The sequence below is a fragment of the Dipodomys spectabilis genome, unplaced genomic scaffold (genome assembly GCF_019054845.1).
Source record: "Dipodomys spectabilis isolate Male_0828 unplaced genomic scaffold, ASM1905484v1 ptg000140l, whole genome shotgun sequence".
Classification (NCBI taxonomy): domain Eukaryota; kingdom Metazoa; phylum Chordata; class Mammalia; order Rodentia; family Heteromyidae; genus Dipodomys; species Dipodomys spectabilis.
In genome coordinates, this window is record NW_024870817.1 from 22,228,202 (window position 1) to 22,241,270 (window position 13,069).

The 13,069-nt window shown below is 35.4% G+C and overlaps 1 protein-coding gene across 1 annotated transcript in view; it reads left to right on the plus strand.

Moving 5' to 3' along the window:
- The window catches only part of Homer1 (homer scaffold protein 1), a 99,164-nt gene that overhangs the window by 65,980 nt on the left and 20,115 nt on the right, over positions 1 to 13,069 (plus strand). The window contains exon 6 of the mRNA XM_042690916.1: positions 10,621 to 10,777. Within this exon, the coding sequence (XP_042546850.1) occupies positions 10,621 to 10,777 (157 nt within the window). The remainder of the gene's footprint in view (positions 1 to 10,620; positions 10,778 to 13,069) is intronic.

Consider the following 13,069-nt stretch of genomic DNA (forward strand, 5'->3'; position numbering starts at 1 on the left):
TTTTTCTCCTACTTTTCCTCTCCCTTCCTCACCCTCGGGGCAGTTTTTTTCTCAAGTGGCTTGCTTTCAAAAAGAAACAAATATTCTACTCCCTCATTAAAATTAAATCAGATTATAGATAATTAAAAATAACTCTTGGTTTGAATAGATTGTAGTGGTTATAATCTTGTAAATGAGAGGACAGGCTTGAAATTAATTGATCTCTTTGCAGAAATAAATACATATTCATAAGAGTTGGAAGAAACATAATTTTTTCCTAATATATAAGATGACTCTCTTCTAGACGTCTCTCCAACAGAATAATCTAATATTTTATGGTGACTAAATTTCCAAAGAAAGCTTTTAGTTAATGATCAGTTTTTTAAGAAGGGAATGACACAAATGATTTGCATAGATATAATAGATACATTCTTCAGTTTTTCCTTGGGTCCATTCAGGTTTTCTTTTTACTTGCAAAGTAGCAGTGAATCTACAGAATAGCTTTTTCCTCTTTCCCTTAGATTTGACCCTAAACCCTCCAAATTCACTGATGGAGAAAAACTATGGTTTATGGTAAAAGAGTAAGAACAACCTATTAAGCAATTTGAACTTTTCATACATAATAAATGTCTTTGAATAAAAAATAAACATCTACACCTACTTTACAGAGAGTAACCTGCTATAAATGTTCAAAGAGATTTAGAACATAGTGTTAGGAGTTAGCAGTGAAAATATGAAGTGGGAGTTCAAATAGGATCCCACCCCCCCCCCCCCCGCCATGATCTTTATCCTGTATTTCCATTTCTCAGCCACAACTACAGTGGGGTACATGTTAAAGAATATAGGAAGCATTGTGCCAGCCAGACAATGTGCAAATATGAGCAAACATACCTCTAGTACAGAGCCATCTCCAGTGAGAGCCTATTGCCAGTAAGAGCTATCCATCTATACATAGAAATGCTGCTCTCAGTGAGAGCATGCTTGAGGGTCACTTATGGGTCTTTGCGTGTTAGTGAATAAAAATGGAGGTAGAGCTAGACTTTTTATGTCCCCTAAAGTCAAATGGGAAACTGCACTGAAGGGCAGAATATTTTATGAGGTCTACATAATGTGATTCAGAGTCAGGCTTCACAGCTTCTCACCTCTCACCATCAAAATCAACTATAGTGCTTTTGAGAATCACTTGTTTACTCATTTTTTTTTTGTTTTTTCATTAACTTAATAGATTCTTTGAGATCTACAACAGAGGTTTAAACTTGTAAATAATACCTCTTGTACCTAAGAAAGATAGCCTAAATCATTGAGTGCATACCTAATAAGAATTGAATATTTTTCAAGTTACAACTTCTAATCAATAAGCCCTTTTCAAATAAGTTTAACATGTTTTTGTGTATGCCAGTCCTTGAGCCTTGAACTCAGAGTCTGAGGGCTGTCCCTGTACTTTTGCATTCAAGCCCAGTGCTCAACTACTTGAAACACAACATTTCTGGCTTTTTGAATACTTTATTGGAGATAAAAGTCTTACAGACTTCCCTGACTATGCTGGCTTTGAGCCACAATTCTCATATTTCAGCTTCCTGAATAGTTAGGATTATAGGTATAAGCCACCAAGGTTAACTCTTTCTTGGCTCATTTTTAGATGACTGAAGATTCTTTCAGTATTCTTTTTGCTTATGCATGAAGAGAACACATTTGTATTTGAGCACCATATGTTTTACATGGGCTATTGCTTCAGATCATCCTGTTATTGACTCTAATTTTAAAATAAAAAAGTTGAGACCTATTGAGATTAAATAACTTACTTAATGTGCTATAACTGGCAAGTGATACTAGAGCCATGATTTGAACCAACTCCTAAGCCTATGCTTTTAACTACTATTTGAATACTTCTATATACATGCATACATATATATGTATATACTTACTAAAATTCTTCACAATTCAGAAATATAGGCTAGTTAACATTTTGAAGTAATTTGATTAAATTCTATAGTTTATTTTTAAAAGTCAGCAGTATTTCATTTTCTAAGAGCTAAATAAATTTTATATGAGCTAAAATACCTTTGACTATAAGGCTCGTCATTATTTTGCATTTTACAAAAAATAAAGTTCCATTAAACTATGAGTGAGAGCATTTAGATTTAGACACAAATGTTAATATATGCTACTTTTGTACACTTGCAAAATAAATAGTTTAAGGTGTAATTACATTTCCTCAGATTCAGAGTCGCACTCTTCTGATTCACTCTTTATCTTTTTTAGGAACAAAATGTATTCCAATTTAAAACAATTCATTTCAGGAAAAACTGATTAACTGTGTGTGTGTGTGTGTGTGTGTGTGTGTGTGTGTGTGTGTGTGTGTATGTGACTAGGAATTTATTTCAGATCATTACACTTGTGGCAAACCCTCTATCAGTTGAATCTTACACTCAGCCATTTTTACCTTAGTTTATTTTTCAGATAGGATTTGTTTACGCTTTTGCTCAGACAGGCCTTGGAATGTGATCTTCCTATCTGTCTCTCTACAAGCTGGGAATTAAACCACCTTACCTAGCCCTGATTCAGTTTTTTACTTTATAATTTATTTTCATATTTTTTCAGCTTTATACCATCAATTGCATTGATGATAAGTGTTTCTTAAACATCACCCTCCTCTTAGCTGTGTATAGTGTAGCTCATGCCTATAGTTCTAGTTGCTCAGGAGGCTGAAACCTGGGACTAGATGAGTTGAAGCTCAGGCCAGTTTGAGCAAAAAAAAAAAAAAAAAAAAGTGAGACTTCAACAAATAAAAACCTGGGCTCGGTGGCATGCATTTGTCATATGCAGGAAACTTAAATAGGAGAATCACAATTCAAATCATTCCAGGGAAAAAATGAGATATAACAAAAGCAAAAAGAGCTGGAAGTATGGCTCAAGTGGTAGAATGCTTGCCTAGCAAGCACAAGTTCAAACCCAGTACTACCAAAAAAAAAAAAAATCCATTCTCATCTTTTGAGATTTTCTCCAAAACCAATGTTTATTACTTCAACTCCATTTCAGTTCTACACACTTGTTCAGAATGTGTCAAAATAGTTTCCCATTTACTTCAGGAACTGCCTTTAAAGCTTTTCCAGCAAACATGTAGTTTAATCAATTTAAAATAGTTTCCCATTTACTTCAGGAACTGCCTTTAAAGCTTTTCCACCAAACATATAGTTTAATCAATTTACTCATGGCCACTAGTTTCTGGATTGTATGTTAATCCAGGCTCATCAGAATGTATGCAAAAGATGATGACAAGTTAGGCAGGGAAGGAATCTAGGGCTAGGGTAGAAAGCAACACTAGGAGCATTATAAAGGCATCCAGTAAAAAAGACAAGGGTCCGAGGAGGCAGTACTTAAAACATTTGGAAGAGTCTCAAATAGAGCTGTATATGGTGGCATGTATCTATATTTCCAGCATTTGGGAGGTTGACATAGGAGGATGGAGTTTGAGACCAAAATAGGCTAAATAGCAAGTCCCCACCTGAAGAAATGGGGGAAAAATCCAAAGAACTATCCTGATTGATATGTGAGTTACTGAGTCACAAAGTCAGAAAAGTTACAATAAGTTTTAGAGTCTCTTTAAATATTTAGGCAAGTTAAGACTTTGAGTTAAACCTAGCAGAAAATTGCTTTCATATACTAGGCTATTTGCCTGGCCGTATCTGAAATCTATACTCATGCAAGTTGTTTTGAAATATATATATATATATATATATATATATATATATATGTATGTGTATATAATTTATACACAAGGTTGCTCTTTTCATTTAAAAGGAATGTCTTACATTTAAAAGGATACATACAAGATAATATATATTATGTGTATGTGTATCATATATATAAAATATGTATATGAAAACATCTTTGTAATTGTGAGACTAGTTAAGATGAGAGAAAAGAAGATTGATAGAAGGTAAGCAATGCCAAAATAAATAATATCTCTGAAGGAAGTTTGCAAAACAAAACTCCCTGAAAGTTGCTGAATAGTAGGTAGTAATGGAGAATAGGGAAAGTGATAGTAAAAGGGGGTTATCGATCACATTTAAATATGGTATATGCATGTGTGAAATGCCACAGTGAAATGCAATGAAATGCATTTTTAGCATATGCTAAAAATGAATGACAATAATTCAAAATAGCTCTTAGGGTAGGGAGATACTAGTGGGAGGAAAAAATGGAGAGAGTGAAGAGGGTGAATATGGTCAAAATGCTTTATATATATGTTTGGAAATAGAACAATGTAGCATGTTGAAATGTCTTAGGAAAGAGGGATAAGGGAGAGTGATGAATCAATATACATTTATGCATAATTGGACATTTCAAAATAAAGCTCCATTGTGCAACTGATACTAATAAAAAATGTGGGAAGGGCTGGGGAGGTGGCTCAGTGGTAGAGAGCTTGCCTTGTATGCATGAGGCCCTGGGTTCGATTCCTCAGCACCACATAAGCAAAAAAGAAAAGAGCCGGAAGTGGCGCTGTGGCTCAAGTGGTAGAGCTCTAGCCTTGATCTGAAGAGCTGAGGGACACAGAGTTCAGGCCCCATGACCGGACCCAAAAAAAAAAAATGTGGGAAGAAAAGAAAAATCTAGACCCTGAGATGACACACACACACACACACACACACACACACACACACACACACACACACACACACACACACACACACACACACACACACCTAGTTTTAAAATGGATCTAGCTTAGACTAATGGGCTAATATAAAAGCACTTAGCCCCAACACACACATACACACACACACACACACACACACACACACACACACACACACACACACACACACACACACACACACACACACACCTAGTTTTAAAATGGATCTAGCTTAGACTAATGGGCTAATATTAAAGCACTTAGCCCCAAAAGTGAGACACTTTGAGGAGTAACAATTAGAATTGATTGCTACCATTAGGGAATAGAAAGTGAGGAGAGAAATCAGCAGGCACATGCTGAAACAATGCTGTACTGCACAATGCTTTTATAGATAGATATTGACATAACTCTTGCTAGAAAATCATGAAGAGAAAGAAAAAATAATTCTGTAACCTATTCTTAAATTCTCTTTTAAAAGATTATCTAGATATTCTTTTTCTAAGTTAGCATTCTCAGAAGGACTACCATTCTAGAGACTGATGACTGGTCCAGAACCCTGGAGACAGGTTTTAGACTTTGCAGGAAACCACTCACATATACTTTTAGTTAAGAGGTTAAGTAAGTAAATTACTTACTCATTTGATTCGTTTTACTCTATAGACGGTTGAAATACTTTATAGTTATTTTACATGATTAATGAACCTTAATGTTTTCTCATAAAATAAAAAATTCCAGTTTAAGGATCATTTCCAGCCCTGGTTTTGGACCATTTTGAACTCCATCTAGATTTGAAGCCAACAGGAAGCCTACTTGTCTTTTCTGAAGGAAATATTTACAGAATAATCATAAGAGTATAAATTATTTCTCCTTATTCCAGCATTTAGACATTCAATCGTAGTAGTGTTTCTTCATTATCTCTGAATTACTAGTATCTGACTAAACCATTTAGATTTCTTTATAAATAATTAAGGTAAAACTATGAAAACTGTACCAAACAGTGGTAGCTCACACCTATAATCCTAGCTGCTCAAGAAGTGAGATCTGAAGGTGGTAGTTCAAAGACAGCCTGGGCAGACAGATCTTTGAAACTCTTACCTCCAGTTAATCAGCAAAAAGCTCCAAGTGATGGCCCAAGTGATAGAGTGCCAGCCTTCATTGAACAGGCTGAACAAGGACCTGAGATCCTGAATTCAAGTCCCAGTACCAGCACAAACAAAAAAAAAATGAAAACAACTGTTCCTGTACAAAAGGACCAAATTAATCTTCAGAAAACCAAAGCATTTTTAGTGCTTTGAAATGTCTGATGCCAACTTAAAATGTTGACATCAGATTAATACCTTAGACTTAAAGTATTAATTACTGCTAAATATCAGCTAACAGGGAGAAATACAATATCTGAAGATCAATGAAAGAAACATGCATATAAATGCATACATATGTTTAAGAATTAAGACATCTAAAGAGCTCTAATACAGAACTTCTTTCAAAATAACTTTGAAATTTATTATAAGTAGAAATTGTATAAAGCATAAAAACATCTGTATGCTTGATAGCAAAAGAAATACATGGACTGTTTAAGAAAAATAGAAATTGACTAAATTTTATCTTACATTATATTTTACCCTGTGTTCTAGAAAAATGGATTACTTAAGAAATACCTAATACAGCAAAGAATAACAATGTTCTTCAAAGATTCAGATTTACTAAGTAATAAAACTTTATTATTGGGCTGAGATGTGGCTTAGAGGTAGAGTGCTTGGGTTTTATTCCTCAGTACCATATAAAGAGAAAAGGCCAGAAGTGACACCGTGGTTCAAGTGGTAGAATGCTAGCCTTGAGCAAAAGAAACTCAGGGACAATGCCTGGGCCCTGAGTCCAAGCCTCAGGACTGGCCAAACAAACAAACAAACAAAACTTTATTATTGCAAATAGCTTTAAGAACATACTTATTTACCTTAGAATCAATTATAAGAAAAAGTAGAAACACATGCTTACTGAACTGATCTCCTAATAATTCATTTCATGAATATTGTCTTAAATTACATGGTTTATTGTTTTCCATAAGTGTTTTGGTATCCATAAAAGTATCTGATACGATATTTTTCTTTATTTTCTTACTAAATTTAGGGCAGTCAGTAGTACTTTGGGTCTTTGCATAGTCATGAATGAAAAGATCCATGAAAATCTTAAATAGTAAGATCTGTTGTCACCTCTTCCTACTTAATATACTGAGGGCCCAAACCCTGGATGTCGAGTAAACAAGTTGTATATATTGAGACTTGAGTCCTTTTATCTTTTTTTTTTTTTTTTGTATTGTTCCTGTGGACTTGCTTTAGGCTTTTACTGCTCCAACCTACTTTTCTGTAAGCCTATGTCCCCTTTCTACATGACCTTGCCTCTGAAACTATTCCTCTCATTTACTTGCTATCTTTCTTCATCGCCTCACTCATCTATTTCCTTTTCATTTTTGACTCTCTTATCTTGTAGCACAGCAATTCTTGCTTTCTACCCACCCAGTGGCTTTCCATGCCCAAAAATCCAGACAGAAATGGTGCAACCTAAAGATCAATCTATTTAATCCGAGAAAGCCTCATTCCAATTCTTATGATTATTTGTAATTCTACAGTCACTGAAATTATATCTAAAAAGACATAGCTATATCTAAAAATACATTGTTCCTTTGACAATAAGACAGTTTTTAAAAATTAAAGTATAATTTATATTCTGAATCATTTCACTCTTTTCTAATCTATACTTTTATGAGTTTGGCAGATTCAGACACATAGTTACTAATGCTGTCAAGGTAGAGAATAGTCTATGACCCTAAAAATTCTCTCATGCTCTTTTACTACTCCTGCCACTCTAATTCTCTATAAGTGCTTTCATTTTGAAAATCTGGCAGCAACCCTTCTACTTTCTTTCTGTCTGGATTTAATTACTCTAGGTACTTCAAATAATAAAACACAATATTTCTCTTTGTGACTGGTTTATTTAGTATAGAGTTCATCCATGTTGGAGCATGTGTCAGAATGTCTTTCCTTTCTTTTTCAGGCTGAAGAGTACTCATTCCATATGTATACATACTAAATTCTGTTTATCCAACTATATTACTGGACACTTTGGTTGTTTCTACCTTTTAACTATTCTAAATAATATTGTTAGCCTGGCGCTGGTGGCTTACACCTATAATCCTAGCTACTCAGGAGACCTGAGGATTTTTGTTCAAAGCCATCTCAGGCAGGAAAGTCCTTGAAATTCTTATCTTCAGTTAACCACCAGAAAAGTGGCACTGTGGTTCAGAGTGATAGAGCTCTAGATTTGTATAAAAGTTCAGGGACCGGGGCTGGGAAGGTGGCTCAGTGGTAGAGCGCTTGCCTTGCATGCATGAGGCCCTGGGTTCGATTCCTCAGCACCACATACACAGAAAGAAAAAAAAAGCCGGAAGTGGCGCTATGGCTCAAGTGGTAGAGTGCTAGCCTTGAGCTGAAGAGCTGAGGGACAGCACCCAGGCCCAGAGTTCAGGCCCACGACCAGACCCCCCCTCCCCCCAAAAAAAAAAAAAACCCAAAACATTTGGGCTGGGAAGGTGGCTCAGTGGTAGAGCGCTTGCCTTGCATGCCTGAGGCCCTGGGTTCGATTCTCAACACCACATAAGCAAAAAGAAAAAAGCCGGAAGTGGCTCTGTGGCTCAAGTGGTAGAGCACTAGCCTTGAGCTGAAGAGCTGAGGGACAGCATCCAGGCCCAGAGTTCAGGCCTCACAACCCGACTCCAAAAAAAAAAAAAAAGTTCAGGGACCTTAAGTTCAAGCCCCACAACCAACAACAACAATAATAATAATATTGCCATGCACATGAACATATGAAAATCTCTGCTTTCACTTTTTCTGTGCTGGAAGACTTCTATAGTCTATTGAAGTATTTTATTTTATATAATTCAGTGAACTTTAATACTTTCTCACAAGACTTTGACTTTAGATAAAAGAAAAGTTTAGGGAACATTTCCAGTACTGGTTTTGTGCTGTTTTGAATTCCCTCTATTTGTATTCCTACTAAGAGTACACAAAAGTTTCAGCTTCCCCACTTCCTATGTGTAAGATAGTCTCTGATTGATCTTGACTTCCATTTTCCTAATGGTTAGTATTCAAATGCCTATAGGCCATTTGTATATCTTCTTTGAAGTAATATTAATAGTACTAATTCATTTTTTCTTCTGTTGTTTTTGAAGTATGAGGGTTCTTAAGTTGGGGGTTATATGACCTCTTTCTTACTTGACTCATTGCATTGTTTTTTTTTTTTTTTTTTTTTTTTCAAGAATCCCACAGGAAATGATCTTCTTTTCTCTGTGCATTGTAGCAGGGTCCCACGAGATACATCTTAACACTAGTGATGAGCTTTAGAAACTTTGAAGATGGAAACTGCTTTCTTTAATATATATTACAATACTGTAAAGTATTAGTCAGTTGTAGCATATGTACTGTGATACAAATACTTACCAAAAACAGAAAAAATGAAGAAAGATACAACATCACTAGTTGGTTAATGGATAAGGTTAGCAGAATTTCACTAATAGAAATAAACTTCAATAATGAAAAAGAAAATTAACCTTTTTCAAATAAGGCAATTCGGTTAAGACAGGAATTGTCAATAGAGGCGTCTTTCCATTAACAGAATTGTCTTTGTAATCGAAAGTAGTCTTAGCTTGGCTCTGGTGGCTCACGGCTATAATCCTAGCTACTCAGAAGGCTGACATCTGAGGATTGTGGATCAAACCCAGCCTGGGTAGGAAAGTTCATGAGACTCTTATCGCCAATTAATTTCCAGAAAACTGAAAGTAGTTCTGTGGCTCTATGTGGTAGAATGCTAGCCTTGAGCAAAAAAGCTCAGAGACAGTGCCCAGTTCCTGAGGTCTAGCCCCACGAATGATGAAGAGAACAGAAAAGAGGAAAGAAAAGAAAAAAGAAAAGAGACATGGTTAGATATTTAATTCTAGGTAACTTACTAAGTAGAGTATTAAATTAAGAAAGGAAAATTGCTTTAGTATTCTATATGTGATAATATAAAGTCACTAGAACCAATTTCTAGTTCTAGTATATAAAATTATTACAATAATTTTTTATTTTGGCATTTTAAAATTCTGAATGATTTATAAATTAAGAATTTTAAAAGAAAAAATACATTATATGCCTAAACCTTATTGTCATTTAAGCATCCAAATATGTTTCGGTAAGGAATAAAATTGCACTGTAAGCCTTGATTCCCTTTAAAAATATAATGTATTAGTTGGACACCAGTGGCTCACACCTGTAATCCTAGCTACTCAGAAGGCTGAGATTTGTGGATTGCAGTTCCAAGCCAGCCTGGGCAGGAGACTCTTACTTCCAATTAACCATCAAAAAGACAGATGTGGGCTGGGAAGGTGGCTCTGTGGTAGAATGCTTGCCTTGCATGCAGGAGGCCCTGGGTTCAAATCCTTAGCACCACATAAGCAGAAAAAGCTGGAAGTGGTGCTGTGGCTAAACTGGTAGAACGCTAACCTTGAGCTGAATCACTAAGGAACAGTGTTCAAGCCCAGAGTTCAAGCCCCACAAGCAACAACAACAACAAAAAGCCAGATGTGGCCCTATGATTCAAGTGGTAGAGCACTAGGCCCTGAGTTCAAGCCCTAGGATCAGAACAACAGCAACAAAAACAATGTAATATATTGTAAGATGTTATTTTAGAATTGCAAAGTAGGGCAGTATTGTGATTATTCCTTATAAGAATAACTATCTGACACAATGAAAAGGGGGGACTATCCCACATTTGCTAAGCCTAGTCCTTTGGTACTTGTATTTCCTTTGTTACCATGCTTTCTTCTCGAAGAACATTACTGTGCAGTTTTTGGGTTTTTATTGCTTTAAAGTTGTTTTTGAAAATATCCTTAGGTATAAACCCAATAATAGAACTGAGTACTGCTGTCCTTTCAGAAACCATATTCATAATTTTCCTTTATTTTATTTTAGTTCAGCAATCAGCAAACACTGGGAAGCTGAACTGGCTACCCTCAAAGGAAATAATGCTAAACTCACTGCAGCCCTGTTGGAGTCCACTGCCAATGTGAAACAATGGAAACAGCAACTTGCCGCGTATCAAGAGGAAGCAGAACGCCTGCACAAGCGGGTGAGTTCAGGGCTGCTCTCAGGGATTCAGAGATAACAGGTTTCCTTGATCAGAGGAAATTTGCATGTAGATTCAACACAAGGGCATCCAAGAATATTTATTGGTTGCCAGAACATACCATACATGCATGGTTGTATCATGTGAGTTTAGGAAAAATATTTCCAGAGTTAACCAGGTAACTCATAACTACTTAAAAGGTAGAGATAAGAGGATCATGGGCTAACCCTGGGTATCAACATTGAGAACTGCCTGAAAATAACTGAAGCAAAAATGGCTAGGGGTATGGCTCAAATGATAGAAATATGAGACTATGAATTAAAACATTCTTACCAGATTAGAAAAATAGCCATAGTTTGATAAGTTTGAAGATTAAACAGCTTTTTGAAATTAGATGAACTGACTTTAGATTCTAGTTTTACCACTTTTAGCTGAATAACTTTCTTTCAGCTCTATAACACAGAAATATTATATACTCTATATAATTCTTGTGAAAATTCAGACTCTTATTAGCATTTAGTGAGATTAAGTCAAAATACATATTCTATCTGCGTATGTCAATACATAACTATAGTTATGTATAGCTACTCAGGATAATAAAGGAGGAGCATTGCTTCCACTGGACAAATTCAAGACCAGTCTGAGCAATATGGTGAGTACTTGTTTAAGTAAGTATGTAAGTAAGTAAACAAATTAAAAATATACAACCATGTTCTGTACAATTTCTATGACACTTAGTTGAACTGATTGAGTGTATTACAATGAATCAATAATTGCTTTTATCATTTTGATTATTAGTGTATTATTTTTATTTTTAAAGAAGGAATGATTTTTTAAATGCAGGTAGACAATTCTTTATAAATTTGACAATATTACAGATGTAAAGCAAAAAATCAGAAATTGTAATACTGCTAATAGGATAAGCTCAAATAATTACTTTAAAATTTTAAATTCACCTTACCATCCAGGCAACAATGCTTGATAAGAAATGTACTCATTACCTGCTTATGTAATTGTAACCCCTGTGTATGGTATTTTCACAATAAAAAAACTTAATAATAAAAAAAAATTAAATTCAGCTGGGCACCGGTTGCTTGTGCCTGTAATCCTAGCTACTAAGGAGGCTGAGATCTGAGGATCACGGTTCAAAGTCAGCCTGGCCAAGAAAGTCTTGCCTCCAATTAACCACCAGAAAATGGGAAGTAGTGCTGTGGCTCAAGTGGTAGAGCACTAGCCTTGAGCTAAAGAGCTGAGGGACAGAGCCCAAACCCAGAGTTCAAGCCCCATGACAGACCCCCCCCCAAAAAAAAATTAAATTCAAAGCATAGAAATAAATTCACCCCACAGGAAGCAGGTGCCCTTAATTTCTCAAACTGACTAAAAGAGGGAATACTTAGGGGAGAAATATAAAGGCATAACTCCTGAGCAACTAAAGTACTGTTTATCAAAATGAATACTAGGAAGTGGAAACATGTTTTGAGGGTGGCACAGGAATGGAGGGAGGAAGGGTGAGCAAGTGTAGTCATTGTATTCAGTGTACACTATGTGAAAAAATGAACTATGTAACATGGGTAGGGACAGGAGGGAGGAAATGGGGAAGAATGAAGGAAGGGATGTCATTGACCAAGAGGCATTGTACTCATAACCTGTCTTAGAGAATTGTAGCCCTTATGTACAACTACTTAAAAATTACAATTTTAAATGCAAAAATATATTTAACTGAAAAGTGAAAACATAAAAGGATGCCAAATAAGAAATTGCTTGGTATAGTTCAATGTGAGGAGTATAATAGAATAACAGAGATGTAAACCAAAATGGAATAGAGACAAAGAAGGAAGGCTAGACCCTGAATAAACAGCATTCTATTTTAATATCCATTTCCCAATAATATGAATATACTGAAAACTACTGACCAAGCTTTGAACTTAAAAAGGTTAATATTATAATTTTTATTATCACAACAAAAATCTAACTTAAAACTATTAAGACCTTGTAATGAATATTTGTTGAGAAGGAATCATGTCTCCTTATTATATAATCCCTACCTTCAAAGAATTTTTGTGTTGGTCAAAAGAATATTAAAGAATTTTAGAATGAAAGAAGTAGTGCAGGTATTATACTATCTGCATGCTAGAGGTTGAGGCAGGAGGACCATGAATTTAAGGCCACTCTGGACCTTGTCTCAAAATTGAAAGAGAGAGCTTTTATTTATAGTTTCTAGTGTTTCTCTGTCCTTTTCTGTAGATCAGAATTTCCATCAAGTGTTGTTTCCCTGTATCCTAATAACTTTATTTA